Below are 27363 nucleotides of genomic sequence, written 5' to 3'. Positions count from 1 at the left end.
AAGCTTTATCAAAAAGGAAAGTTTTAAGTCTAACTTTAAATACAGAGAGAGGCTCCGCCTCCCGAACTATCATTGGAAGCTGGTTCCACAGGAGAGGAGGAGCCTGGTAACTGAAGGCTCTGCCTCCCATTCTGCTCTTACAGACTCTGGGAACCACAAGTAAACCTGTATTTTGTGACCTAAGTGGTCTATTAGGATGATAGGGTAAGACTAGGTCTTTCAGGTATGAAGGGGCCTGACCATTAAGTGCTTTGTACGTGAGGAGGAGGATTTTAAATTGAATTCTAAACTGTGGGTGGAGCCAGTGTAGAGAAGCTAACACAGGAGTTATATGGTCTCTCTTTCTACTTCCTGTCAGAACTCGTGCTGCAGCATTTTGAATTAACTGAAGGATTCTAACAGACTTGTTAGAACATCCTGCTAATAAGGAGTTACAGTAATCTAATCTAGATTAACAAAAGCATGAACTAGTTTTTCAGCGTCCTGTAAGGACAGAATGTTTCTAATTTTCATAATGTTCCGCAGGTGGAAGAAGGCTGTTCTGGAAATGAACTAACCCTAACCCAAATCAAGCAATTCAATGGAGACGAGGACCCCTATTACAGTAAGTGAATGCAGGTGACAGCAAATCAATCATCTATCTCCTATCAATCGGAGGCCCTAACCCTTGTTACATCAAAAGAATGACGATCTCTTTAAATTTTTAATTTATTTGTGTCTCATTTTTTTTATTATATTTTATTTTGGTGATAATGTTCTTTAATGCATTATAGATAATATATAATTATTAGTCTAAATAATTTCTTAAATACATTTTATTATATATTTTATGTTTTACATATTATTTTATCATTCCATGACAGTTGTGTGTCTCTGTTTCTGTCTATTGGACATTCTTTGATCATAGATGGTGCTAAGCTTCACTTTTAGCCTGCTACAGACCAGGTTTGCCAGGCAGCATAAGTTACCATGGTTACTTGGCTGGCATTCACATTAGCCACCTTGGTGGAACAGGGTTGAGTTGGCTTAGCCAGAGTCATAGTTTCCATGGTTACTGAGTTGGGGCTAATCTCAGCCTCTTTGATGGAACCGAACTCTCACTCATATTAGCCAGACTTGGCCATTTAAGCTTGGCTTTGCCTCTAGCCTGCTTGATGGAATACAACAAAAACAATCAACAAGTGAATAAACAAACAAATCATTTAGTACATTTAACAGTTAAAAGTTTAAAAAATCTAAACTAACATGATTCCCTTGAAATATTAACAGTGAATATATTACATTACATTCATTTAGCACACGCTTTTATCCAAAGCAACTTACAATAAGTGCATTTCAACATTTGGTTTTAAATTGGTGTGGCTGATTTGGAGGCTTTCTGCTGCCCGGATGTCGATGGGGAATTTGTTCCACCATTTGGAAGCCAGGACAGGGAACAGTTGTGAGGACTCTGCAAACCTCTCTGCGATCAGTGAGGGGAAAGCATGCCGGTTTGCCGATGCAGAGTGGAGTGGGCAGGCTGGGGTTTGATCATGTCCTGGATGTAGGCTGGACAGGATCCATTTGTAGCATGGAACACAAGCACTAGAGTCTTGACATCAAACTAAATCGCTGAACGTTCTCTGAATGCTCTCTAATCATTCTCTAAACACTCTCTAAATGCTCTCTAAACACTGTCTAAACGTTCTCTAAACGCTGTCTAAACGTTCTCTAAACGCTCTCTAAACGTTCTGTAAATGCTCTGTAAACTCTGTCTAAACGCTCTCTAAACCCTGTCTAAGCGCTCTCTAACGCTGTCTAAACGGCTCTCTAAATGTTCTCTCTAACTGCTGCGCTCTCTAAACGCTGTCTAACCGTTTTAAACGCTTCTAAACGCTAAACGCTCTCTAAACGCGTCTCTCTAAACGTTCTAAACGTCTAACCGTTCTCTAAACACTCTCTGAACGTTTTCTAAACGCTCTCTTAACGTTCTCTAAACGCTCTCTAACCGTTCTCTAAACACTCTCTAAACATTCTCTAAGCGCGCTCTGAACGTTCTCTAAGCGCGCTCTGAACGTTCTCTAAACGTTCTCTAAACGCTCTCTAAACTTTAGTACAAACATTTGAATTTGATGGTCACACGCACGCACGCACGCACGCACGCACGCACACACACACACACACACAGGAAAGTCCAGAAAAACTAACCAAACCATAACCACGTCACTACAGAAGAGTTCATGTAGAGCAGCTGTTTAATAATAAAGCACATTTTTAGGTCAAACCTGAGGTGTGACCTTTACCTGAGGTCAAACAGCTGTGACCTTTACCTGAGTTTAAACCTGAGGTGTGACCTTTACCTGAGGTCAAACAGCTGTGACCTTTACCTGAGTTTAAACCTGAGGTGTGACCTTTACCTGAGGTCAAACCTGAGGTGTGACCTTTAGCTGAGGTCAAACCGGAGGTGTGACCTTTACCTGAGGTCATACCTGAGCTGTGACCTTTACCTGAGGTCAAACAGCTGCAGGTGGTTTCTTTGGCTCATAAAAAAAAAAACCAATAAAAAAACCCACTAAAAACAAAAGATTTGAGTTTCAGCACCAGAGTTTAAAAAAAAAAGAAAAAGAAGAAATGTCCTCATTGTCCTCACTCGTCCCCGTCCTCGCGCTCGGCGGCTCTTCTCCTCTGAAGCAGGAGGTCGACGAGGACGACAAACACGGCGGAGGCGATGAGGCACAGACCCGACAGGTAGAAGGCGGCGCTGTAGTCGTGGCTTTGGTCCACGAGCCAACCTGAAACAGCAGCAGCAGCAGCAGCAGCAGCAGGTCGTTCGTGAGTGTCGACACACTTTAACAATTCTAAATAATTCTAGTTCCGTACCTGCAGCAGGTGGACCCATGAAGCCGCCGATGCTCCTGAACAACATCCACAGCCCGAGTCCGCTGTCGAATCCCTCTAGTTTCACGATGTCCACGAGGGCGGTGACATGAATGGCTACGACGCAGCCAAACAGGAAGCCGTAAAGTGCAGCGAACGCCGCGATCGACCAGTAGTTGTGACTGAGCGGCAGCAGCAGCAGCACCACGCCCACCAGAGTGACCACCAGGGTGAGCAGCTGCAGGTTCCTCAGAAGCCTCAAGGTGGCGACCCATCCACAGACCAACCTTCCCATCAGGTCAGCCAGTGCCAAAATGGACAGGATGGAGGCGGGCCAGTAGTCTTCAAGCCCCGCCCTGTTAGTGAAGGGCACCAGAAAGATAGGCGGGATAAAAAATCCTGCAGCTGCAAAGACGGCAAACAGGATGTAGAGGACAAGTTCAGGCTTCATCAGCAGGGAGCACTGGAACGTCATGTGACCGTCGCCTTTGTTCTCTGAGAGCGGGGGCACGTCCAGAGGCCTGAGGAGGGCGCCGCACACACATAGGTTCAGCTGCAGACCTCCGACAATGAGCAAGGCTCCCTGCCAGCCGTACGCGTCCACCAGCCACTGGAAGAACGGAGCGAACAGAACCGAGAAGACGCACTCGCCACAGCTGGACAGGGCCACGGCCAGAGGACGCCGCCGGCCAAAGTAGTGACTCACCATACTGTTGGCGGGAATCCACGAGAGGGAAATGCCCGCCCCTAAAAATGTATACATACATATGCACATTTATATTTATACGTGCGTGTGTGTGTGTGTGTGTGTGTGTGTGTGTTACCCTGCAGTAATCCCATGGTGATGTAGAGCCAGAATAATCCAAGCTCCAGAGACACGAGAATCATCCCAGAGGCAGCGAGGAATCCACCGATCATGACGACCGCTCTCTGAGACAAGTGCAGAGTGAGAGCGCTCGCCACGGGAGCTGAGACCACGACAACAACAACGAAAACATCAAAGAAAAACACTGACGTTAAAACTTTAAGAGTTAAAACACTGAGATTAGTGTTGGGAAGTTCTACTCTTTTTACTGACTCAGATCTTTTACTCTCGGACAGTCAGTTGAACAAATCTTTTTTTGACTTATTTCGTTCATTTTTACAGCGGGTGGCGCTGTAGCCCTGTTGTGGGCGGTTCTCAAACACTTAACACTAAAGGCAACATGTTTGCTTCAATTCAAACCATATGAAAACAAGTGACTTGTGTCCTGTATCCCTTGCCATTGTTGTTTAACAGCACCACGGTGACGAGGCAGCTGTCACGTGACCTGAGGACGGACGCACAGTTGACTGAGTCGTGCACTAATCATTTCTGCTTCCTGTCCTGCTCACTGAGCTTATGCAGCTGCCTGCCATCATGTGGAGAAAGAAGGTACTGCATGAAAATGAACAAATCACTCACTGAGACGACTCATTACTCCCGAGTCATATAAAAGATTAGTTCATATTGAACGAGTCGTTCACGAACGACACATCACTAACTGAGATTAAAATTTAACAAGTTAAAACATTGAGATTAAAACCTGCGAGGTGAAACATGGCAATGGTGGTGGATGTGACCCAGGACGTGGTGCTGGTCTGGACGCCAAAGTGACTCTGAATGTCCAAGAAGAAAATGCCAAAGTTCTTGAGAACAGCAGTAGTGAGGCCCATGATGAAGAACGCTGAGGTGACAACCACCCAACCATAACCACCGTCAGGAGGTCCAGGAGGTCCATCTCCACCATACGTCTTCTTCATCACCTGCAGATTAGAACAGTTTAAATGTTAAATGAGGATGTAAAGCTCTCTCTCTCTCTCTCTCTCTCGGTTAATTGTGGAGTTCCACAAGGCTCAGTGCTCGGGCCTATACCTTTGAAAAACGAGTCTCTCAGGTCTTTGTATGTGTGGCAGTGTAGTAAGAAGTGCACCTCTGTCTGTCCTCTCTAGGTTGCCAGGTCTGTCTGTGTCGGCCTGTGGTCACTCAACCTGTATGGAGTCAGGGTCTTCTTCAGTCTGGGCTCTTTAACTGTGGTCAGATATTCTGCTCATGTGTATTCACGCTTTAATGCCAGGTAACAATCCTAGGTATGTGTATGTGTATGTTTGTGTGTATGTGTATGTGTATGCGTATGCTATAACAACTGTAACTTTCTGCTTTTAAACTTTTATACTCGGCCATAAAAACCTCAGCGAAAAACTCTCTGACCACATTTCCACTTTAGATGACGTCACCATGGATTCTGGTTCCAGTGTGTGGAATCTTGGAGTTATTTTTGTCATTTGATTCAAACATAAAACTCATTTCCAGAACATGCGGAACATTGTGTCCTTAAAGGACGCTGAAAAACGACTTCATGCTTTTGTTACATGTAGATTAGATTATAATATTGTAACTCTTTATTATCAAATCTGTTAAAATCCTTCAGTTAATTCAAAGTTCTGACAGGAAGTACAACGAGACACCACATGACTCCAGTGTTAGCTTCTCTACTCTGGCTCCTCCTACAGATCAAAGCACTTCATACCTGAAAGACCTGGTCTTACCTGATCCCCCTAACAGATCACTTCAGTCGTCTCTAAATGCAGGTTTACTTGTGGTTCCCAGAGTCTGGAAGAGCAGAATGAGAGGCGGAGCCTTTAGTTACCAGGCTCCTCCTCTCCTGTGGAACCGGCCAGTTCAGGAGGAGTTGGGGCCTGTCTCTGTATTTAAAGTTAGACTTAAAACTTTCCTTTTTGATAAAGTTAATAGTTAGAGCTGGTTCAGGGAAACCTGGAGGGTATTCCATCAAGCAGGCTAAAGGCAAAGCCAAGCTTAAATGGCCAAGTCTGGCTAATATGAGTAAGAGTTTGGTTCCATCAAAGAGGCTGAGATTAGCCCCAATTCAGTAACCATGGAAACTATGACTCTGGCTAAGCCAACTCAACCCTGTTCCACCAAGGTGGCTAATGTGAATGCCAGCCAAGTAACCATGGTAACTTATGCTGCCAGGCAAACCTGGTCTAAAGCCGGCTAAAAGTGAAGCTTAGCACCATCTATGATCAAAGAATGTCCAATAGACAGAAACAGAGACACAAAACTGTCATGGAATGATAAAATAATATGTAAAACATAAAATATATAATAAAATGTATTCAAGAAATTATGTATACTAATAATTATATATTATCTATAAGTACATTAAAGAACATTATCACCAAAATAAAATATAATAAAAAAATAAAACACAAATAAATACAAAATTAAACTAATTAGCAAACTAATATAATAAAAGGAAATTTAAAGAGATCGTCATTCTTTCTTTTGATGTAACAAGGGTTAGGGTTACATCATGTACCATTATTTCTTCATGTAATAATCTACCATCAATTGTATGATAAATGTGATGAGTCGTGTAAAATACTTTGATTAAATGTAGCCTATTATTATCAAAAATGTAGGCAAGGCAACTTTATATAGTACATTTTAGCACAAGGTGATTCAAAGTGCTTTACATCAAATAAAATGAAAATACAACAATTCAACATATAGCATCTGGGACAAAATACAGCATGTAAAAATGACAGACTTAAATGAAAATGATATCAATTCTATACAATTGGCCATGCAGGAAATAAATGAAAGCTATCCCATCGATTTGCATAACATTCAGTTGATAAATGTGATGAATATTACGTTCTAACATTAGTACTAGGACTATCAAACGATCAAATATGGAGAATTTCACATAAATTTGCAGTGAAACAATAATGCTATTTTAATTATGTTCATATGAATGTTACTTATTAGGGCTGTCTTTTTGTTCTTTGAGGGATTTGGTTGCATTAATAGATCCACATAATTGATTAGTTTAAAACAAAAACCCATCAAGAAATCAATTGGTAGATTATTGTCTCCATATATTTTGTCCCTTTGATGGAGGATTTATATAACATGATGATGCTGAAATACTTCATTTTCTTTGTCACTTACACATTCAGCCTGTCGGCAATATTCTGCCACGCTTTATTGATTGCCGCGGTATTGCCCTTCTTTGGGATTATGTGGCTGTAATCCTCATATACCTCCATGAGGAGAACATCACAGTTACCGCGCTGGACTAGAATGGGCTTTTTATTTTCCCTGTGGGCGTGCACAAGTTGAGGCTTAACAGGTGAGGCTTGACTAAGCGTCAGGTGGAGCCAGCTGATTTCACTTGATGGAACGACTTGGCGCTAGATTGGGAGGTGGGGCTTAGTCAAGCTTCAAGCTTACACCCAAGTCTGGCAATTCTTAGCTACGTTGATGGAACACCCCCCAGGTCCAGCTCTAACACTTTGTCACACACACACTAAATCAAACATATTACCTATTTTTTTCCTTTTAAATTTAATGATCCACGCGCTCACTGCGCAGCCGCACGGGCGTTTCTCGTCCAGGTGAATGAATGACGTCAGTAAATGAATAACACACTTTCTTCATTGGAACGTTTTTTCACATAAACACAAACTAACACGAATGTTTTGACATGTTTACAGTTTTACCTGTCACGCGCAGCTGTTGGCCGTGTCTTTAATCCAGGCGCTCGCGCTGCTTCCTCCACAGTGCGAGTATCGACGTCAACGTCACACAGACTTCGCTCACCGGTGTACGTCATTAGTTATTTTCTTCTAATTATAATAGATTGAGTGAGAGGTGCACTGCTGCCCCCTACAGTCCACAGCGCTGAATCGTGTTTCACCCTTTATTTATAGGCTTTATGAACATGTTTAGATGTGATGAGCTTTACACTACACACAGTATGTATACACATTATACATACTGTGTGTATATATATTGTATACATATATACTTTTATATATATGTATATACTGTATGTATACATATATATGTACACACAGTATGTATAATGTGTATACATACTGTGTGTATATACATATACATATATATATACATATATATGTATGTATGTATACACATATATACATACATACATATATATACACATACATACATATATATACATACATACATACATATACATACATACATATATATATATACATAGACCTATACTGTAGATATACCCTACAGCAGGGTTTCTCGACCCTGGTCCTGAGATGTGTGATGTAAAACCTGGAGTTGAGTTTGTCCCCAGGAACAGGATTGAGAGACGCTGTAGTATTTCCTTTGTATCAGATAGATGAAGTTTCCATTTACACATTTTATTTAGTTTGTGTTTTTAGAGACAAACAACAACCACGACTGAATTAAAAAGTTTATTTTTCTCACAAACTGTGAACAGAAAATCTTTAAATCATCTGACGTATTTCTCACAAGAGTTTACCATATTTTAATTTTATAAAATTATAAAAAAATCTGCACATATTTACACAAATATATATATGTATATATATGTATATATACATATACCATAGTTATACATAAGTTCATAAACAAATAAAACATCAGCTTTAGTTTAGGGAAGAGGCGACCATAGCTAGCCCTGCTAGCCACACACACACACACACGCACGCACACGCACACACACACACACACACACACACACACACACACACACACACACACACACACACACGCACGCACACACAGTTGTGAGAACATGGTTGAAGGTTCTCAGTCGATCACAACGTTGTCTAAACTGGTGAAGATGTTTGTAATGGCAGGAGTTAAAGACGCTGTAGTGCCTTGCTTAGAGGTCAGTCTGTAGAGTCTCTGAACAGGTCGATGCGTAGAGCAAGTTCTTTAAATGAAGGACGAACACTCGGCTCATTGTTCCAACACTCGTTCATCACCTCGTGAATCTGACAGAAAAATCAATGATGACATCACATCTGTTTACATCTCGTATGTGTTGCTGTACGTATATGTTATACATGTGTTATATATACACAGTATGTGTGTGTGTGTGTGTATTACATATGTACAGTGGGTACGGAAAGTATTCAGACCCCTTTACATTTTTCACTCTTTGTTTCATTGCAGCCATTTTCGAAAATCAAAAAAGTTCATGTTATTTCTCATGAATGTTCACTCAGCACCACATCTTGACAGAAAAAAAACAGAACTGTAGAAACCTTTGCAAATGTATTAAAAAAGAAAAAGTGAAATATCACATGGTCATAAGTATTGAGTAGAAGCTCCTTCTGAGCTAGTACAGCCATGAGTCTTCTTGAGAATGATGCAACAAGTGTTTCACACCTGGATTTGAGGATCCTCTGCCATTCTTCCTCGCAGATCCTCTCCAGTTCTGTCAGGTTGGATGGTGAACGTTGGTGGACAGACATGTTCAGGTCTCTCCAGAGATGCTCAATTGGTTTAGGTCAAGAATGGTCACAGACTTGTTCTGAAGCCACTCCTTTGTTATTTTAGCTGTGTGCTTAGGGTCATTGTCTTGTTGGAAGGTGAACCTTCAGCCCAGTCTGAGGTCCTGAGCACTCTGGAAGAGGTTTTCTTCCAGGATATCTCTGTACTTGGACTCATTCATCTTTCCTTCAATTGTAACCAGTCGTCCTGTCCCTGCAGCTGAAACACACCCCCATAGCATGATGCTGCCAACTCTCTGCAGGCTTTCATATGTCTTGCACTGAGGAGAGGCTTCTGTGGGGCCACTCTGCCATAAAGCGCCGACTGGTGGAGGGCTGCAGTGATAGTTGACTTTGTGGAACTTTCTCCCATCTCCCTACTGCATCTCTGGAGCTCAGCCACAGTGATCTTTGGGTTCTACATTTCTGTTTTTTTTCTGTCAAGATGTGGTGCTGAGTGTACATTAATGAGAAATAACATGAACTTTTTTGATTTTAGCAAATGGCTGCAATGAAACAAAGAGTGAAAGATGTAAAGGGGTCTGAATACTTTCCGTACCCACTGTATATGTTGAAATATACACATACATGTTATACATGCATGTGTTATATATGTTGACATAAATACGTATGTTTCATACATGTACGTATGTGTTACTTTCTGATCACATTGTCACTTTAGACGACATCACCCTGGCTTCCAGTTCCACTGTGAGGAACCTTGGAGTTACTTTTGACCTGGAAATGTCATTTGATTCACACATAAAACTCATTTCCAGAACAGCCTTCTTCCACCTGCGGAACATTATGAAAATTAGAAACATTCTGTCTTTACAGGATGCTGAAAAACTAGTTCATGCTTTTGTTAATCTAGATTAGATTACTGTATCTCCTTATTAGCAGGATGTTCTAACAAGTCTGTTAGAATCCTCCAGTTAATTCAAAATGCTGCAGCACGAGTTCTGACAGGAACTAGAAAGAGAGACCACATAACTCCAGTGTTAGCTTCTCTACACTGGCTCCCCATACAGTTTAGAATTCAATTTAAAATCCTCCTCCTCACGTACAAAGCACTTAATGGTCAGGCCCCTTCATACCTGAAAGACCTAGTCTTACCCTATCATCCTAATAGACCACTTAGGTCACAAAATACAGGTTTACTTGTGGTTCCCAGAGTCTGTAAGAGTAGAATGGGAGGCAGAGCCTTTAGCTACCAGGCTCCTCCTCTCCTGTGGAACCAGCTTCCAATGATAGTTCGGGAGGCGGAGCCTCTCTCTGTATTTAAAGTTAAACTTAAAACTTTCCTTTTTGATAAAGCTTATAGTTAGAGCTGGTTCAGGGAAACCTGGACCATCTCTTAGTTATGCTGCTATAGAACGAAACTGCTGGGGGATTTTCCGGTGGTACACGCACATTCACTCTCTCACACTCAGCATTTGATTATGACTTGTTATATGTCATTAACCTTGTCTCTTTCTCTCCCTAGTTTGTTTCTTTCCTTCCTTCCCTCTCTCTCTCTCTCTCTCTCTCTGTATTCTCATCATGCAGGTTGCAGGATCAAGATCCAGTTTCCAAGGCTACGCTCATCGTCACCATTATTATTATTTTGTAATTAAAAAGTCGATATCTGTAGAAACTTGTAACCTGATACAGTTGTTGTGTATCTGCTGCTGGTCTCCCTCTCTCTCTTCTGTCTCTCCCTCATCTCTCTCTTGTCCTTTCTCTCCCCCCATTTTCTGTCCCCCACCTCTCCACTGTCCCCCATTTTTCCTTTCACCCCAACCGGTCGAGGCAGATGACCGCACATCTCTGAGCCTGGTTCTGTCAGAGATTTCTTCTTCTGTTAAGAGGGAGTTTTTTCTCTCCACTGATGCCTAGTGTTTGCTCATTGTGTGAACTGTTGTGTTTCTCTGCTCTCTTTGATGTTGTCTATGTACAGTGCCTTGAGATCATGTATGTTATGATTTGGCGCTATACAAATAAAATTGAATTGAATTGAATTATTTATGTATGTGTTATTTATGTATATGTTGACATATATGTTACATATGTATGTTATATGTTGAAATATATACATATGTTATACATGTATGTGTTGACATACATGTATGTTATATATGTTGACATATACACGTCTATGTTATGTATAGATGTGTGTTATATGTTGACATATATGTTATACCTGTGTTATATATACACAGTATGTGTGTTATATATGTATGTGTTGACATACATGTGCGTGTTATATACAGTTGACATACACTATATAAAAAGACACAGATGCTTTTTTTCTCACTGTCTGACATGAAATCAAACAATCCTGTTTTAGGTCCGTTAGGATTACCAAAATTATTTCTATTTGCTAAATGCCAGAATAATGAGAGAAGGATTTTTTTTAGAATTTTTTTATTACTTTCTTCAAAGTCAGAAGTTTACATACACTAAACCTTTAAACAATTTGGGAAAGCCCAAATGAAGATGTCATGTCTTTGGAAGCTTCTGATTATTGACAACATTTGAGTTCATTAGAGACACACCCGTGGATGTATTTTAAGGCACACCTGAAACACACCGCTTCTTTGTGTAACATCATAGGAAAGTCAAAAGAAATCAGCCAAGATATCACTAAGAGAATTGTGGACTTGCACAAGTCTGGTTCATCCTTGGGTGCAATTTCCAGATGCCTGAAGGTGCCACGTTCATCTGTTCAAACAATTATACGCAAGCATAAACACCAAGGGAATGTCAATGCTCAGGAAGGAGACGGGTTCTGTGTCCGAGAGATGAACGTGCTTTGGTCCGAAATGTGCATCTCAACCCAAGAACAAAAGCAAAAGACATTGTGAAGATGCTGCCTGAAGCTGGTAAGTGTGTCATTATCCACAGTGAAACGACTACTGTACCCACATCTGCCAGGAAGAAGCCATTACATTACATTACATTATTACATGTCATTTAGCAGACGCTTTTATCCAAAGCGACTTACAATGGAATTGAGTACAATCAGCCAGGGGTGGAGTCGAACTTGTGACCATGATGTCTTCCGCACACAGGGTACCGGTCTTAACCAATGAGCCACTCCACCCCAGTGGGGGTGACTCCAAAAAGAAACATAAAAAGGCCAGATTACAGTTTGCAAATGCACACAGGGACAAAGACCTTCATTTCTGGAGACATGTCCTGTGGTTTGACGAAACTAAAATCAAACTGTTTGGCCATAATGACCATCGTTACGTTTGGAGGAAAAAAGGGGGAAGCTTGCAAGCCTGAGAACACCATCCCAACTGTGAAATACGGGGTGTGGGGGCAGCATCATGTGTGGGGTTGTTTTGCTGCAGGAGAGACTGGTGCGCTCCAAAATATAGATGGATCATGAGGACAGAACATTATGTGGAAATACTGAAGCAACATCTCAACATCAGCCAGGAAGTTGATATCTTGGCTGATTTCTTTTGACTTTCCCACTGATGTTACACAAAGAAGCAGTGTGTTTCAGGTGTGTCTTAAAATACATCCACAGGTGTGTCTCTCATGAACGCAAATGTTGTCAATAAACCAGAATCAGAAGCTTCCAAAGACATGACATCTTCATTTGGGCTATCCCAAATTGTTTAAAGGCATAATAATCTTAGTGTATGTAAACTTCTGACTTTGAAGAAAGTCATAAAAAATTGTCTCTCATTATTCTGGCATTTAGCAAATAGAAATAATTTTGGTAATCCTAATGGACCTAAAACAGGAAAAGTGATTGTTTAATTTCATGTCAGACAGTGAGAAGAAAAAGCATCTGTGTCTTTTTATATAGTGTATGTCAACTTCTGGTTTCAACTGTATGTATGTTATATATGTGTGTGTTACATTTGTACATGTTGACACACACACATATGTATATATACACAGTATATATATATATATATATATGTATGTATATATACACAGTATATATATATATACACACACAGTATATATATATATATATATATGCATATATATATAGTGCCTTGTGAAAGTATCCGGCCCCCTTGAACTTTTCAACCTTTTGCCACATTTGAGGCTTCAAACATAAAGTTATAAAATTGAATTTTTTGTCAAGAATCAACAACAAGTGGGACACAATCGTGAAGTGGAATGAAATTCATTGGATAATTTATACTTTTTTAACAAATAAAAAACTGAAAAGTGGGGCGTGCAATATTATTCAGCCCCTTTACTTTCAGTGCAGCAAACTCACTCCAGAAGTTCAGTGAGGATCTCTGAATAATCCAATGTTGTCCTAAATGACTGATGATGATAAATAGAATCCATCTGTGTGTAATCACACTGCACAAATCTGGCCTTTATGGAAGAGTGGCAAGAAGAAAGCCATTTCTCAAAGAAATCCATAAAAAGTCTGGTTTAATGTTTGCCACAAGCCACCTGGGAGACACACCAAACATGTGGAAGAAGGTGCTCTGGTCAGATGAAACCAAAATTGAACTTTTTGGCAACAATGCAAAACGATATGTTTGGCGTAAAAGCAACACAGCTCATCACCCTGAACACACCATCCCCACTGTCAAACATGGTGGCGGCAGGGAAGATGGAAGATGGTTGGAGCCAAATATAGGACCATTCTGGAAGAAAACCTGTTGGAGTCTGCAAAAGACCTGGGACTGGGACGGAGATTTATCTTCCAACAGGACAATGATCCTCAACATAAAGCCAAATCTACAATGGAATGGTTCACAAATAAACGTATCCAGGTGTTAGAATGGCCCAGTCAAAGTCCAGACCTGAATCCAATCGAGAATCTGTGGAAAGAGCTGAAGACGGCTGTTCACAAACGCTCTCCATCCAACCTCACTGAGCTCGAGCTGTTTTGCAAGGAAGAATGGGCAAGAATTCCAGTCTCTCCATGTGCTAAACTGATAGAGACATATCCCAAGCGACTTGCAGCTGTAATTGCAGCAAAAGGTGGCGCTACAAAGTATTAACGCAAGGGGGCCGAATAATATTGCACATTTTTTATTTGTTAAAAAAGTATAAATTATCCAATAAATTTGGTTCCACTTCACGATTGTGTCCCACTTGTTGATTCTTGACAAAAAATTTCAATTTTATATCTTTATGTTTGAAGCCTCAAACAAAGGGGGCCGGATACTTTCACAAGGCACTGTATATGTATGTATGTACGTTGACGTATACCTCTGCTGGACAGTCCAGTGGCTGTGGCAGTCGACTTCCTGACCTCAGCAGTTCAGTCAGGTGATAAACGATCAGCTGCCCCTGTTTGTCATTTCCCATCATTGACATAAAAACCTGTGGAGAACACAGATGATGAACAGAGATGGAGATGATGATGAAGACGAAGAAGAACATGAAGATTAGGATTAACAGACAGCAACTGTGTCTCAGGGTGTGCCTCCTGAGTGGACAGAGGACACATCTCTGTCCTCTGAGACAGACATCAATCACTTTCACTCATAGCTTCTTCTTCTTCTAATTGAATGTCATCAGTGTAAACAGTGCCCCCTACAGGTCACACTTTTACATTTATATAAAACAGATTTCATTTTTCAACATAGTTTTAGAACTCATAGTATTTGTTTGTTTAATTTATGACTTTAATGATCATTATTATTATTATTATTATTGTTGTTATAATAACTTTTACGAAACCCAAGGTCACTGTATTAGTTTAGCCTCCAGTAATTATTATTATTTAAATATTTGATAAATGAACACTGTCTCACACTGAGAGACAAATAACGTCCCTTAAATGTGACTAACCTTATGATTTACATAACAATAGTTTAATAACATCGTATATGAAGAATTATTCACAGCAAATAAACTTGGTTATTCTTACCTTTTCTCTTTAATCCACAAATATACATTCCTTTTTTCATTTGTGTTTGTTTACAATTATCCAGGCTTCACCAAGTCTCATGTTTTAATAAAGTTTACAAGAAAAAGTGCACCTGGGACAGTTGGACTGATGCTTACTGATGTGTAATAATAATAATTATGAGAGATCAATAGATAATTTACATTTTCTAATGCAGCAGTGAAGAGTGTGTGTGTGTTACTCACAGCAGGGGGGCTACACACTTTGTCACTGTGGGTGAAAAGTTCGTAAAGAACGACTCCAAAACTCCAGACGTCTGACGCCACAGAGAATTTACTCTCAGTCAAAGATTCAGGTGCGTACCTGTGACACACACACACACACACACACACACACAGAGGAAGTAACGTGTTGAGCAAATTAAAAACTGAATGAAATGAAAACATGAATCAGTGGTGATATCCAGCCTCTGAATGTTATCATTATTGATCAAGGTTTGATTCTATGAGGTAAAAAGCCATGATTTTTGCCAACAGTACATGAACTGACCAGAAGATGGGGCTCTCTCCCGGCTCTTTGACCATGTAGTACTCTTTGTCCTGAGGAAGAACTTTGGTGAGGCCAAAGTCTCCGATCTTCACCCTCTGCTCAGTCTCCACCAGAATGTTGCGCGTGGCCAGGTCTCTGTGGATATATCGTTTACTCGACAGGTACTCCATCCCCTGAACACACATTTAAAACTTTTAGAGAGATACATACACATATTTTAAAGATTTATTTTTATAAATAATGGATTTCTTTATGAAAAACTAGGAATTTTTTATAATTCTTAAAAATAAACAATGAATTTAAAAAACAGAATGTTTTTGTAGAAAGCAAAGGTGTCACATGACCTTGCAGATCTGAGAAGTGTAATGTACGAGTTTCTTGTTGTCAACCCTCTCCTTGTTTTTCATCAGATAATCTCGTAAACTTCCAAAAGGCAGATATTCCATAACCAGACGCAGATTCCGTCGCCCTGAGAGAATAAATTTGCATGACCTCGAACACAAACCAATAAGCTCGAGTGTGTTGATGTTGTGGTGAACGTGTGAATCATGTACCTGCGCTGTAGCAAACACCTTTGTACTTGACGATGTTCTCGTGCTGCAGAGATTTCAGGATCTCGATCTCTCGCTCAAAGTCTCGTACGTGTTCAGCGGTGGAATTCTGTAACTTCTTCACAGCCACCACTTCCCCTGTGTTGTCCTGAAGAGGATCATAGCGACACATCTCCACACTGCCAAAGTTTCCCTGAAACACAAACGTCAGAGGGACTTTGAAACAAAAACCTATAAATATTCACAGATTATTAACACGTGTCCATGTCTTCATACTTTTCCGAGCTGCTGTAAGAAAATCAGATGTCTTTCTTCAAACTGAGATGGTTCCTGACTCTCAAAGCTAGACCAAGCCGGACCAGAACCTCGGTTTGGAAGAATGTCACCGTCTGCGATCAGCTCATAATCTGAGGAAACACACACACATACATATATTTAATTATTGATAGGGATGTCCCAATACAACTTTTTCACTTCCGATACGATACCGATATTGCAGCCTTGAGTATTGGCCGATACCGAAATTGATCCGATACGATATCAGCACGAATCATACATACTTGAATGACTTATTTTGTAGTGTTAGAATAGCCTTGATCAAGTGATGTTACTTAAACAGACAATAGTCAGCAACAGTAGGTATGAGGAAAAACTGACCCATTTATTATTAACCAGTGGTTACATCAATTTTAACCTTCAACATAAGAATATTGGATTCTTTTCCATGTTAATTCCATAATTCCAGTCTATGGTTAATTTCATCAGGAGGAATGTGCTTATGGGGGTGTTTGTTTTCACTATTTTGGATTAGCCCAACACACACAGGGTGAGTGACTCGTCCCGCAGGTAAACACGGAGCCCGAGGACCGGCCCCGCAGACGTACTTAGCTCCGTGTGGAGCTTCAGGACACATTTAAAAAACACAAAGGTCTTGGCATGGCTGGTTTTTGGGGTATAGTTAACAAACGGGAGGCTGTTGAAAGTCGACAGGTGGCGCTGGTTTATGAAATAATGTTGTTTTAGCAGCTCGCCTCAGGATGAGCTAGCATGGTGCTAATAACTAACTCGCGCTCTCTGTGCAGCTGTTAAAAATGGAAGTTAAAAATGGTCAACACAAAAGCAGAAGTGATGATGGTCGGTTGTGTGATTTGTATGTAGTGTGTGTGTGTGTGTGTGTGTGACCTGAAACCCCTGTAGAGACATGGTGGGGTCAGTGGGGGGCACCGACCTGGTGTGAAGAGGCTGTGGAGGTCACGGATGACGGCACGAAACGTTGGTCTGAACGTGGGCTCGTAGTCCATGCAGCTGGTGATCAGGTTGGCCAGTTCAGTCCACTTTGGTGCAGGAAGTTGATGATGATCCTCGTAGAACATGGTTTTCTGTGACAAACAATGATATCAATACACACCTCTGAATACACAATACACATCTAAATCCTTTGCATTACCTTTGAATTGTCCAGAGTAGCTAATGGTTTGTCTCCACTGCTGCAGATCTCCCACAAGGTGGCGCCAAAGCTCCACTTGTCTGCAGCCAGGCTCAAGTTAGCGGGATCATTGACGCACTCAGGAGAAACCCACGGAATCCTTTCAACGAGTACTGACACAGACAGAGAGGACAACAAACTGTACAGACACAGACAGACAGGTGTTTAAACAGTACAGGCGCAGGTGTCAGTACTCACTGTCTCTGGGCAGGACAGTGATGCTGATGCCAGGATCACTCAGTTTGATGAAGGGGGCGTTTCCCGCCCTACGACCCTCTTCTCTAATCACCAGAACATTTTTAGCACAAACGTTTCCATGGACCAGTTGTTTTTCTTCCTGCAGGTAAAGAAGATAGATTTTGTCACTTGTTTATTTGTTTTTTTCATGTATTAATTGTTGTTTTTTTATACTTATTTCTCCAGGTTTTAATTGTTTATTTCAATTTCAAAGTTTAATTTCAGTTGTTTGATGAGATCTGTGAAGCGGAAACACTGGTGAGTGTGATTGGTACCAAGAAGTTCATGGCCCAGGCCAGCTGTTTGGCCACTTCCAGCTTCCACAGGATGTTAATGGAGTTCTTGTTCTTCTTCAGGTAAATGTCCATGGAGCCAAACTTCACATACTCCTGCACCATGATGTCTGAGAAAACACAACATCCAACTGTGTTACAGCCACACCCTGAACACTTAACCCCAGGAATAATCCAGCTCATACTCCAGATTAGAGGGGAGGCAGTGACGTCAACAGACTGCAGTGACGTCATCAGAGCGCAGTGACGTGCACAGACTGCAGTGACGTCATCAGAGTGCAGTGACGTCATCAGACTGCAGTGACGTCAGACTGCAGTGACGTCCTCAGACTGAAGTGACGTCAACAGAGCGCAAGGACGTCATCAGACTGCAATGACGTCAACAGACTGCAGTGACGTCCTCAGAGCGCAGTGACATCATCAGAGCGCAGTGACGCCAACAGACTGCAGTGACGTCATCAGAGCGCAGTGACATCATCAGAGCGCAGTGACACCATCAGAGCGCAGTGACGTCAACAGAGCGCAGTGACGTCATCAGACTGCAGCGACGTCAACAGAGCGCAAGGACGTCAACAGAGCGCAAGGATGTCAACAGAGCGCAAGGACGTCTGTTGACTGCAGTGACTTCAACAGACTGCAGTGACGTCATCTGACTGCAGTGACGTCATCAGCGTGCAGTGACGTCATCAGAGCGCAGTGACGTCATCAGAGCGCAGTGACGTCCTCAGACTGCAGTGACATGCAGTGATTAAGAATGTGAGGTTGGACTTACTTTGTTCACCACAGACACAGACGCCGTAGTTGAGGATCAAGTGTTTATGTGACAGCTGGCTCATCATACTGGCTGCTTCAAAGAATGACTGCAGGAGGAGACAAGGACAGGAAACTCACTTATTGATGATGTTGTTATGTTACTTCTATGTCAACAATAGGACACATACCTCAGAGTAGTTCCTGTGATCCTGGTCCAACACCTTCATCACTGCGTCTGTCTGATGAATCTGTCCATAATCTCCCAACTCTTTACGAACACATTTGAAGATCTTTGTAAACGTTCCTTGGCCAAGACTTTCCACCTGATCAGACAAACATGATGTCACATGATATGAATTCATCAAACAAGATACATATGATGTCATCACTTCTGCATCTAGTAACAGACAGACACATTTATATATTAGATTAGATTAGTAGTAATGTATATAAATGTGAGTCTGTTACATTTAAACCACTGTTGAAGATTCCACACAATGTTGACATGACTGTGTTTCTCAGTATAACAGAGTGCCTGAGCAGGTGAGGAGGAATAAGCTCACAGCACAAGTACCAAGTACAAGTGAGACAAACAGCGACACTTTCGGCACAATTCCACCAGCTCTACTCGCCTCGGCACGGCACGACACGGTACAATTAGGTCGCATCTCCACTACAAAAAAAGGACCTACTTAACGTGGGCAGAGTCATCACTGCACGGCTGAGTGAAACTGCGGTGACTTCCTTTTATACGCAACACACACGAGTGACTAGTGACTTTACACCAAACATCTTTAGTTGTTGGAGATAAACCCACATTTTTAGGATTGTTAAGTAGTTTTAACTGATTGACAATTCGGCACTGTTCGGCTTGATTTCTGTCCACACGTGTACAGCCTCCTTCTCCACAGACTACAGCGGCAGGGTTAGGGTTTAAACAGGAGTTTAAAAGACTCCTGTTAAATATAGAGGTTTCCCTGGTAGTTGTTGGAGATTAACCCACGCTGTTAGGATTGTTAAGTAGTTTTAAGTGATCTACAGTTCGGCGCTGCTCGCTTGATTTCGGTCTGGGAAATCTCTTCCTGTGACGGGACTCTGGCCAGTCAGCAGCCGGCAATCTGACCAATCATCGCATAGTACCTACTTGGCACGCTTGGAACCTCACCGGAGCAGGTACCAAAAATAGAACCTGGTACCAGGTACTATGCTAGTGGAAATGCTACTTAAACTGTGCTGTGGCGAGGCGAGGCAAGGCGAGTAGAGCCGGTGGAAATGCGCCATTTGACTGGAAGAGCTCTAACAACTTTATTCTACTGCTAAAACTAAACGTGGATCACAACTACTATAAAACACAAACGTGACTTTCCAACACCAACAAGTGTTTTACCAAGAATGCTGCTCTAAACATCTGCCTGCTTCTCACACACAAAGTCTGGAAAAGTGACGCTTCCGATAAAAGACAGATAAACAACACGTAACTTACCAAAGAACTGCTTCTGTGTATGTGTGAGAGAGAGAGAGAGAGAGAAAAACTTACAATGTCCAGATCTTCTTTCCTTATTTTGTGAAACACCATCTGATTGATGTTGTGTCGATGCAGAGATGGAGACGGAGGAACTTCTGAACTTTTGTTGCTCCGGCACATGAGCAAACACGACTTTTCTAAAGGTGGAAAACAAAAGCTGCCAAATAACTCGCCAATTTGCCAGTTAGCTGAACACATGCAGGTATTTCATACCTTTAGCTTTAGGTGGACAGCACCTGCTGAACTGGAAAACAACAGTGTCAGAGCGAACCGTTTCCTTCTGGTAGCAGCTGAGAAGTTCCTGAAGGCTGCTGAAGTTTCTTTTGGCTCCACTCAGATTAAACTCTCCACTGGCAGATCTAGTTATCTGACAGTGTTTGTGCTCTACAGCGCCACACACCTGAGACACAGAGGAGGCGGGATCATAATCATCACAACAATAACAATATTAGATTTGATCCCAAACTTGTATAGCAAATGTACTATATATACATGAGTATTTTGTTCATGAAAATCATGTCAAACATCTTGGTTTAGCCATTTTGAGTTAAAAAGATGAGTTTTTCTCACCTCCACAGGAAAAGTCAGAAAATACTTGTTAAAGTCTTTTGGGCTACGTCTCAAAATGTAAAGACCTCGTTTGTTTCCACATTTCTGAAGTCTATGAATGGCAAACTCCATTCTGAAAAACACACACAAGAAATGCTTGTAAATTCAGACTTTTGAATGAAAAAGAGGTTGAATCTGATGTAGGGCTGCTTTGATTATGGAAATAATAATCACATTTATTTCAAAAGATCCCTTGACTTGAACGTGTAAAAAAAATTGCTTTAAACATGACATTTTGAATGAACCTTTTGAATTTACCTGCAAAAGTCTATAAATGATCGTATACACTGTGTATCTAACCCGAGGTTTCACTACATAAGTTAGGGCTGTCACTTTTAGGTTTCATATAAATATATATAACCCTAACCCTAACCCCCATACATATATGCGTACAGTGGTATGCAAAAGTTTGGGCACCCCTTAGAAAAATCACTGCAGCAGTTTGTCACTTGTTGAGCTTTTGAAGCAGCAACTTAATTTTAACATATGTTATACCTTATGGAAACAGAAACATTTAAGTAGTGAAATCATTTGTATTGGTCCAACAGAAACATTTTTATGTGCATTTAAACAAAAATGTATTAATTAATTTATAAATTTGGGCGCCCCAAAGACATAATTCCATTAATATTTAGTAGAGCCTCCTTTTGCTGCAAGAACAGCCTATAGACGCCTCCTATAGCCGCAGACAAGTCCCAGCTTTTAGGATCATTGTCCTGCTGACAAATCCAACCCCGGCGTAGCTTCAACTTTGTGACCGATTCTTGAACATTCTTGTCAAGAATCTGCTAATACTGAGAGGAATTCATGTGGCCCTTAACTTTAACAAGGTTTCCAGTCCCTGCTAGCCACACAGCCCCATAACATGATGGACCCTCCACCAAATTTCACAGTAGGCAATAAGTTCTTCTCATGGAATTCAGTGTGTTTTTTTCTCCATGCATACCTCCTGTTCTGACCAAATAAATCTTAATCTCATCTGACCACAGTATTTTTTTCCAAAATGCTTCTGGCTTGTCCAGATTTGCTTTTGCATACCTCATGCGATTCTTCTTGTGACAAACACTCAGTAAAGGCTTTTTGTGCATCACCCTTCTAAAGTTCAAAGTACGCTGGATAACTGTGGAGACAGACAGTCCAAACCTTCTTGATAATTTCTTGGACCCTTCTCCTAATTCACGATAACGAATTATCTTAGTTTTTAGGTCAGTGGAGAGTTGTTTAGTTTAGTTTAGTTTTATTATATTATTTATGTTATTATATCCCTATAAAAAAATAGGGAAAGTATTCCTCTGCATTTTTGACCCATCCTAGAATTAGGAGCAGTGGGCTGCCACACTGAGTGGCGCCCGGGGAGCATTGGGGGTTGGCCGGGTGGGGATTTGAACCGGCAACTCCCGGTTACAAGTCAAGTTCCCTTTCCACTTGGCCACGGGCTGCCCCGAGATGCCCTCATGTTGCCACACTCTAAAAAAGAACCTAGGACAAGCACAGCCAGAAAGTACTTCTGTTAAACAGCCTTTTTCATGATTGGATCCACCTGTCTCTGTAGCTGAAGGTCTCACAAGCTAATCAAAGCAATTTGGAGCTGCAACCTGTCAGCTATAAATCCCTACAGGTCTTGAAATGGATGTGATTAAAAGGGTGCCCAAACTTTTGCACATACCATTTTTTACATTTAATATTATCATAATAAAACTATGTAATGCTACTCAAAAAAACACTCAAATGTCTACATCGCTGTAGGAAATCAAATCTTGTTGCTGTGATCTTCTCTTATAAAGTTAGAGCAAATTATCATGAAATCTTAGAGGGGTGCCCAAACTTATATATATATATATATACATATATACATACATACAATGGTATGCACCCTTTTATCTAAAAGTTACATTTTAGATAAGAGGGCCCATTTTACAATAAACATTTTGTTAAGATTAGTCATTTTACTCACTCACTCACTCACTCATACACACACGGTAAACTTCTGCTGACAACATGAATCACCAACTTTTACTGTTCACGTACGAAATGGGGCCATAGCAGTGAGAAGTGACGACCTCCACAAGTCTTGGCGGCGCCACCTCCTTACAAAGGTAGTGATGTGCGTCTGTGGTCAGTCGATAGTAGCCGTCGATGAGAGACACAAAGGACAGAGCTTCAGGTAAGGTGAGGAACTCCAGCTCCTGAAATGTGATTATAATACATGACTTGACTGACAGTTGAGCACAGAAATTGAGACACTTATCACATCACATCTAATAAATGATATATATGTGTGATAAAAACTGCTTGGTGTGGCATCAAATTTGTAAAATTATAAAGAAAATAGACAAGTTTAAAAAGTGTAATGACCAGATTCTTTCCATCCTGCTTGTTGATGGTGACCACGCGACTCTCCACGGCGCCCTCTTTACTCGCCAGTTTGATGCTGATGTCGGTGATATCAGGGAAATCACATAAAGTCTGCAGCTCCTGAAACAAATCACCAACCAATATTAGTATTAACAACCACTGGTTACAATCATGACATGGAGAAGATCATCCCTGAAAGCAGATGAAGTCCATTAGATGTCCTGTACATAATAAAGTGGTCAGTGAGTAAACTTCTAACAATAATAACAATTATGAGAGATGATTTTGATGAACCATAGTGACAATTACGCTGATTAACTTGTGATATATAGTGGTTGCAGTCATGTGTTTATCACCTGTGTGTAACAATAACCTTTATTAACTCACTTTTAATTTATAAGTTTCTCATGTCTAGATTTTTTCACGGACAGACGGGTGGACACTGTCTCCATGTTTCTTGATTAAGTGGCACAATGATCACCAATGTTTGCTACAAAGATCTAAACAGTAGAAGGAAATTCAAAATATCTTTTTGTAAATCCATCCATGATTGCGACTCGTTGAGCTTTGTCGTGTTAAGGAGTATAAATCACACTTTAAGAGTCAGTTAACAGCACAGACCTGCTCAGAGTCTTTCAGTTTCTCTTGACACCACTGAACACCAGTGTCCGCCGCCACCAGGAGGACAAGGGGACCATGCGACAGTTCTTGGACCTTGAATGTCTCCGTGTAAAAGCCTTTGTCCAAAGACTCCATGCTGATGAGGTACTTCAGCTTGAGGTCACGTGCTGTGGTACGACACTGACTGAACTGCTGGATGAAACGCTTGAAGCGGAAGCGAATCCGCTTACGTGTCAAGAAGTTGCAGTTCTGGATCTGAGCTCTCATGTCCTTTGGCAGAAAGGACTTGTAACTACAACAGAGTTTGTTATAAGCATCAAATATCTATACATTTTTAATGTTGTGTTTAGTGCAGAGCATTGATGTCACATGTACCTCGTGGTGTGGTAGACGTCCAGTGGAGACAAGTGTCTCTCCTTTGCTGTCCTCGTCATATCCAGCACCGCCAAACCCAGACACTCTTCCTGAGCTTCATGAGAGTCTGAGATTTTCACCAAACCGTTGATGAAATCGTTTCTCCACTGCGCGCGCGCACACACACACACACACACACACACACAACGTTGTAAAGGGTTATATAAATAAACCTCCTCTCCACATATGAGTTTTTAGAGTTTATCAGTGTCTCAGCTTACTTCTATTCAACACCTTTAAAAAAAAAAAAAAAACACTTGTAACATTTGAACAAACTCTTCTCACTTCTACCCAGTGTATGTAACAAGGTTGATGTGTTTACCTGCGAGAACAGGTACAACATTACAAAGTCATCGAGGACTGGGCTTTCTGAGCCTCTAGTGACTCCATATCGATACGCTCGAGACGTACCACCACTGTACCAGCTGGGAAAGTAGTATCTGTCATCAATAACAGAGAAATCACATAAGCCACCAGCAGATTTAGATTTCACTGTGACACACAGAGACATGTTTGGTTACCTTATTCTGAAAAACACATCCTCTGATGTCGATTGGTCAAGCTGGAACATGTGGTTGGGTGAAAACCACAAAGCATCTCTTTGTCTGTAGAGAGCAAAGAGGCTGCAGTAAAGAGGTGATATACCTGAAGCAGACAAGAAGCAATCAATTAGACCAGTCAATCAATACATGTGATCCTTTGATCTGTAGAGTGTCTCAAAATAACTGTTAGAGACAGTAATCACTACATTATAAAACTGTTTCAGCCCGTGGCCAAGTGGAAAGGGAACTTGGCTTGTAACCGGAGGGTCGCTGGTTCAAGTCCCCACCAGGCCAAAAAAAGGGCTAGGTTACCCCTGAGCAAGGTGCCACTCAGTGTGGCAGCCCACTGCTTCTAATTCTAGATGCAGAGAACAACAAACACAGGGTTGACCATCAATTAGACCAGGTTTCACTGTGGCCTCAGTACTCACTGCATGCTGTTGCCGCCTCCATACACAGCTCTTCAGCCACATAGTCTCCTGGCGGATAGGTAAGCACAGTGCACTCTGCCCCCTCATTGCTGCTGTGGTACAAGTGAAGCCTCAGGACAGATGCAGACACTCGTGTCTCTGGGGATTCCCGATGGACATTCCCATTTTGATGCACCATGGGGAATGTCTCTGTCACAGAGTCCATGGCCGCCATCAACAACATGCATTGATCCTTTAAATCAGTCAGAGGTAAAGTGTCAGCAGAAACAATGATGCGAAAAGTTTGATATGATCAGAAGACTCGGTCTCTGTTAGGATTTAGAAAGTGTGTGAAAACTGTGTGAAATAATAATCCACATCAGGGTCAAAATTCTTTGTACATAAACATGTGTGTGTGTGTGTGTGTGTCTATCACAAATTCTAACAAGCTCCTGTTGCTCATATTGGCAAGTGTGGAAGCACAGAGCTACAGACAGACACACAGAGCCACCAAAAACATTACTTTACTCCCACTCTGTGAAGTAAAGTAATAAAAAACAAAGATTTAAAGACAAGAATGGTTGTCGTTATTTTAAAATGGTTTCAGAGGTAACACTAAATTTAAAATAAATTTAAAGAAACAGATGATGAGGATTAATGTTTACACACGGCATCAACTAACCACCCATAATAACCCTAACAACTAACTAACCGTTACCATTAACTCTGTAAACATTACTACTGCAGTAGTAGGGCTGGGGTACCCCTGAGCAAGGTACCCAACTCCCAATGCTCCCCGGGCGCTACTCAGTGTGGCAGCCCACTGCTCCTAATTCTAGGATGGGTCAAATGCAGAGGAATACTTTCCCTAAGGGGATTAATAAACTTTAACTTTGAGACATCTTCTGATGTAATCTCACACACACACACACACACACACACACGATGTGGTATGGTATGGTGTGTTCGGTACTCTCGGGTCACACCATGAATTTTAACTCTGTAACCCTTATCCATGTGTTAACTAACCCTTACTACTACACTAAACAACAATTAACTCTGTACTAACTAACCCTGCAGTATCAGTCAAACATCATCACTGATAGTTTGACAGTGATCGATCATCAAATCTATAAATTATAATTTAAATTTAAATGGAGAAAATAATCCACGTGTTTTCGATCAATCAGTAAGTGTCAAATTAATATAGTGACCAGACGAATCTGAGGTCGTCATTTCATGCGCTAACATTAGCATTTATTAGCATCAAACACACACCAATTTTAACAGCTGAACGTTGACTAGCATGTTAGCTCGATAAACTCCAGTGGGACAGTGACGTTAGTTAATAGACGTGTTAAAGTTAATATCATTATCATCATCATCATCATTACTATTATTATTATCATTATTATTATTATTTTCAACCACTTACTTTCGTAGGTAAGTCAGACGTTAGATAGCCGAGGCTAGCAGCGAGCTAGTCTCTGCAGTTCAGTGGAAAAGAAAAGGTCACGCGAGTTGAGAGTTTATTTTCGGTGGGAATCATCTGCGAATATCCGGGCTTTTTCGGTGTCTCGATTCATTCTAATGTCACAGAGTTTCTATCAACTTTAGCCGCGTCCGTCTCAACACACGAACTTCAGCTACTGTGGCTAACAGCAGCTACTGTGGCTAAGCAGCACGTTCTGCTCAGTTAAAAACACGGGTCCAATAACACGCGTTTCCACTGCACACTGGCGTTTTCTGGAGCCGGAACATGAGTTCAATTCTCTGATAAAGTCACATTTTCTTCACTTTTACACGGCTTTAACTGAGGGCAGGATGCTAATTACTGTGCTACTGGACCGCTTCTGCGCATGCGCAGACAAAAGTCAATCAACAAACGCACCTCTGTTGTGATGCGTTCACTTGCTGCCGGAAACTTTACGATCATACTCCCTGACAGCAAACAGATGTAGAGCTAATGTTGTAAACAGTATGTGTAGTAAAGTGTGTGTGTGTATGT

General features: G+C 41.3%; 2 protein-coding genes across 3 annotated transcripts; both read right to left on the bottom strand.

Moving 5' to 3' along the window:
• Positions 1 to 2562: 2562 nt before the first annotated feature.
• zgc:114041 (uncharacterized protein LOC574425 homolog) lies at positions 2563 to 7514 on the bottom strand. Its single transcript, XM_044025498.1, has 5 exons — positions 7402 to 7514; positions 4422 to 4641; positions 3681 to 3824; positions 2860 to 3603; positions 2563 to 2771 (listed from the first exon to the last, which is right to left on the bottom strand). The coding sequence occupies exons 2-5, from the start codon at positions 4636 to 4638 to the stop codon at positions 2626 to 2628; spliced, it is 1251 nt and encodes a 416-aa protein (XP_043881433.1). The 5' UTR covers positions 4639 to 4641; positions 7402 to 7514; the 3' UTR covers positions 2563 to 2625.
• An 821-nt stretch (positions 7515 to 8335) lies between these two features.
• On the bottom strand, positions 8336 to 27214 carry jak2b (Janus kinase 2b). Of its 2 annotated transcripts, XM_044026317.1 has the most exons (24): positions 26791 to 27214; positions 25377 to 25608; positions 24925 to 25048; positions 24726 to 24843; positions 24365 to 24510; positions 23990 to 24281; positions 23369 to 23488; positions 23042 to 23199; positions 20975 to 21086; positions 20618 to 20804; positions 20417 to 20541; positions 19068 to 19202; positions 18899 to 18986; positions 18109 to 18236; positions 17795 to 17933; positions 17558 to 17709; positions 17339 to 17489; positions 16387 to 16517; positions 16114 to 16303; positions 15904 to 16028; positions 15560 to 15732; positions 15256 to 15373; positions 14368 to 14481; positions 8336 to 8682 (listed from the first exon to the last, which is right to left on the bottom strand). In XM_044026317.1, exons 2-24 carry the CDS (start codon positions 25597 to 25599, stop codon positions 8578 to 8580), a joined length of 3354 nt encoding a protein of 1117 aa, XP_043882252.1. In that variant the 5' UTR covers positions 25600 to 25608; positions 26791 to 27214; the 3' UTR covers positions 8336 to 8577. The 2 variants fall into 2 exon arrangements, with proteins under 2 accessions (XP_043882252.1, XP_043882253.1); XM_044026318.1 differs by lacking the exons at positions 24726 to 24843; positions 24925 to 25048; positions 25377 to 25608; positions 26791 to 27214 and having other exon boundaries at positions 23990 to 24259; positions 24365 to 24401.
• Between the last annotated feature and the right edge of the window lie 149 nt (positions 27215 to 27363).

This window comes from Solea senegalensis, linkage group LG5 (assembly GCF_019176455.1).
Source record: "Solea senegalensis isolate Sse05_10M linkage group LG5, IFAPA_SoseM_1, whole genome shotgun sequence".
In the NCBI taxonomy this organism is placed as follows: domain Eukaryota; kingdom Metazoa; phylum Chordata; class Actinopteri; order Pleuronectiformes; family Soleidae; genus Solea; species Solea senegalensis.
Note: the sequence above shows the minus strand (reverse complement) of the source record. Positions and strands in the feature narration are given on the sequence as shown.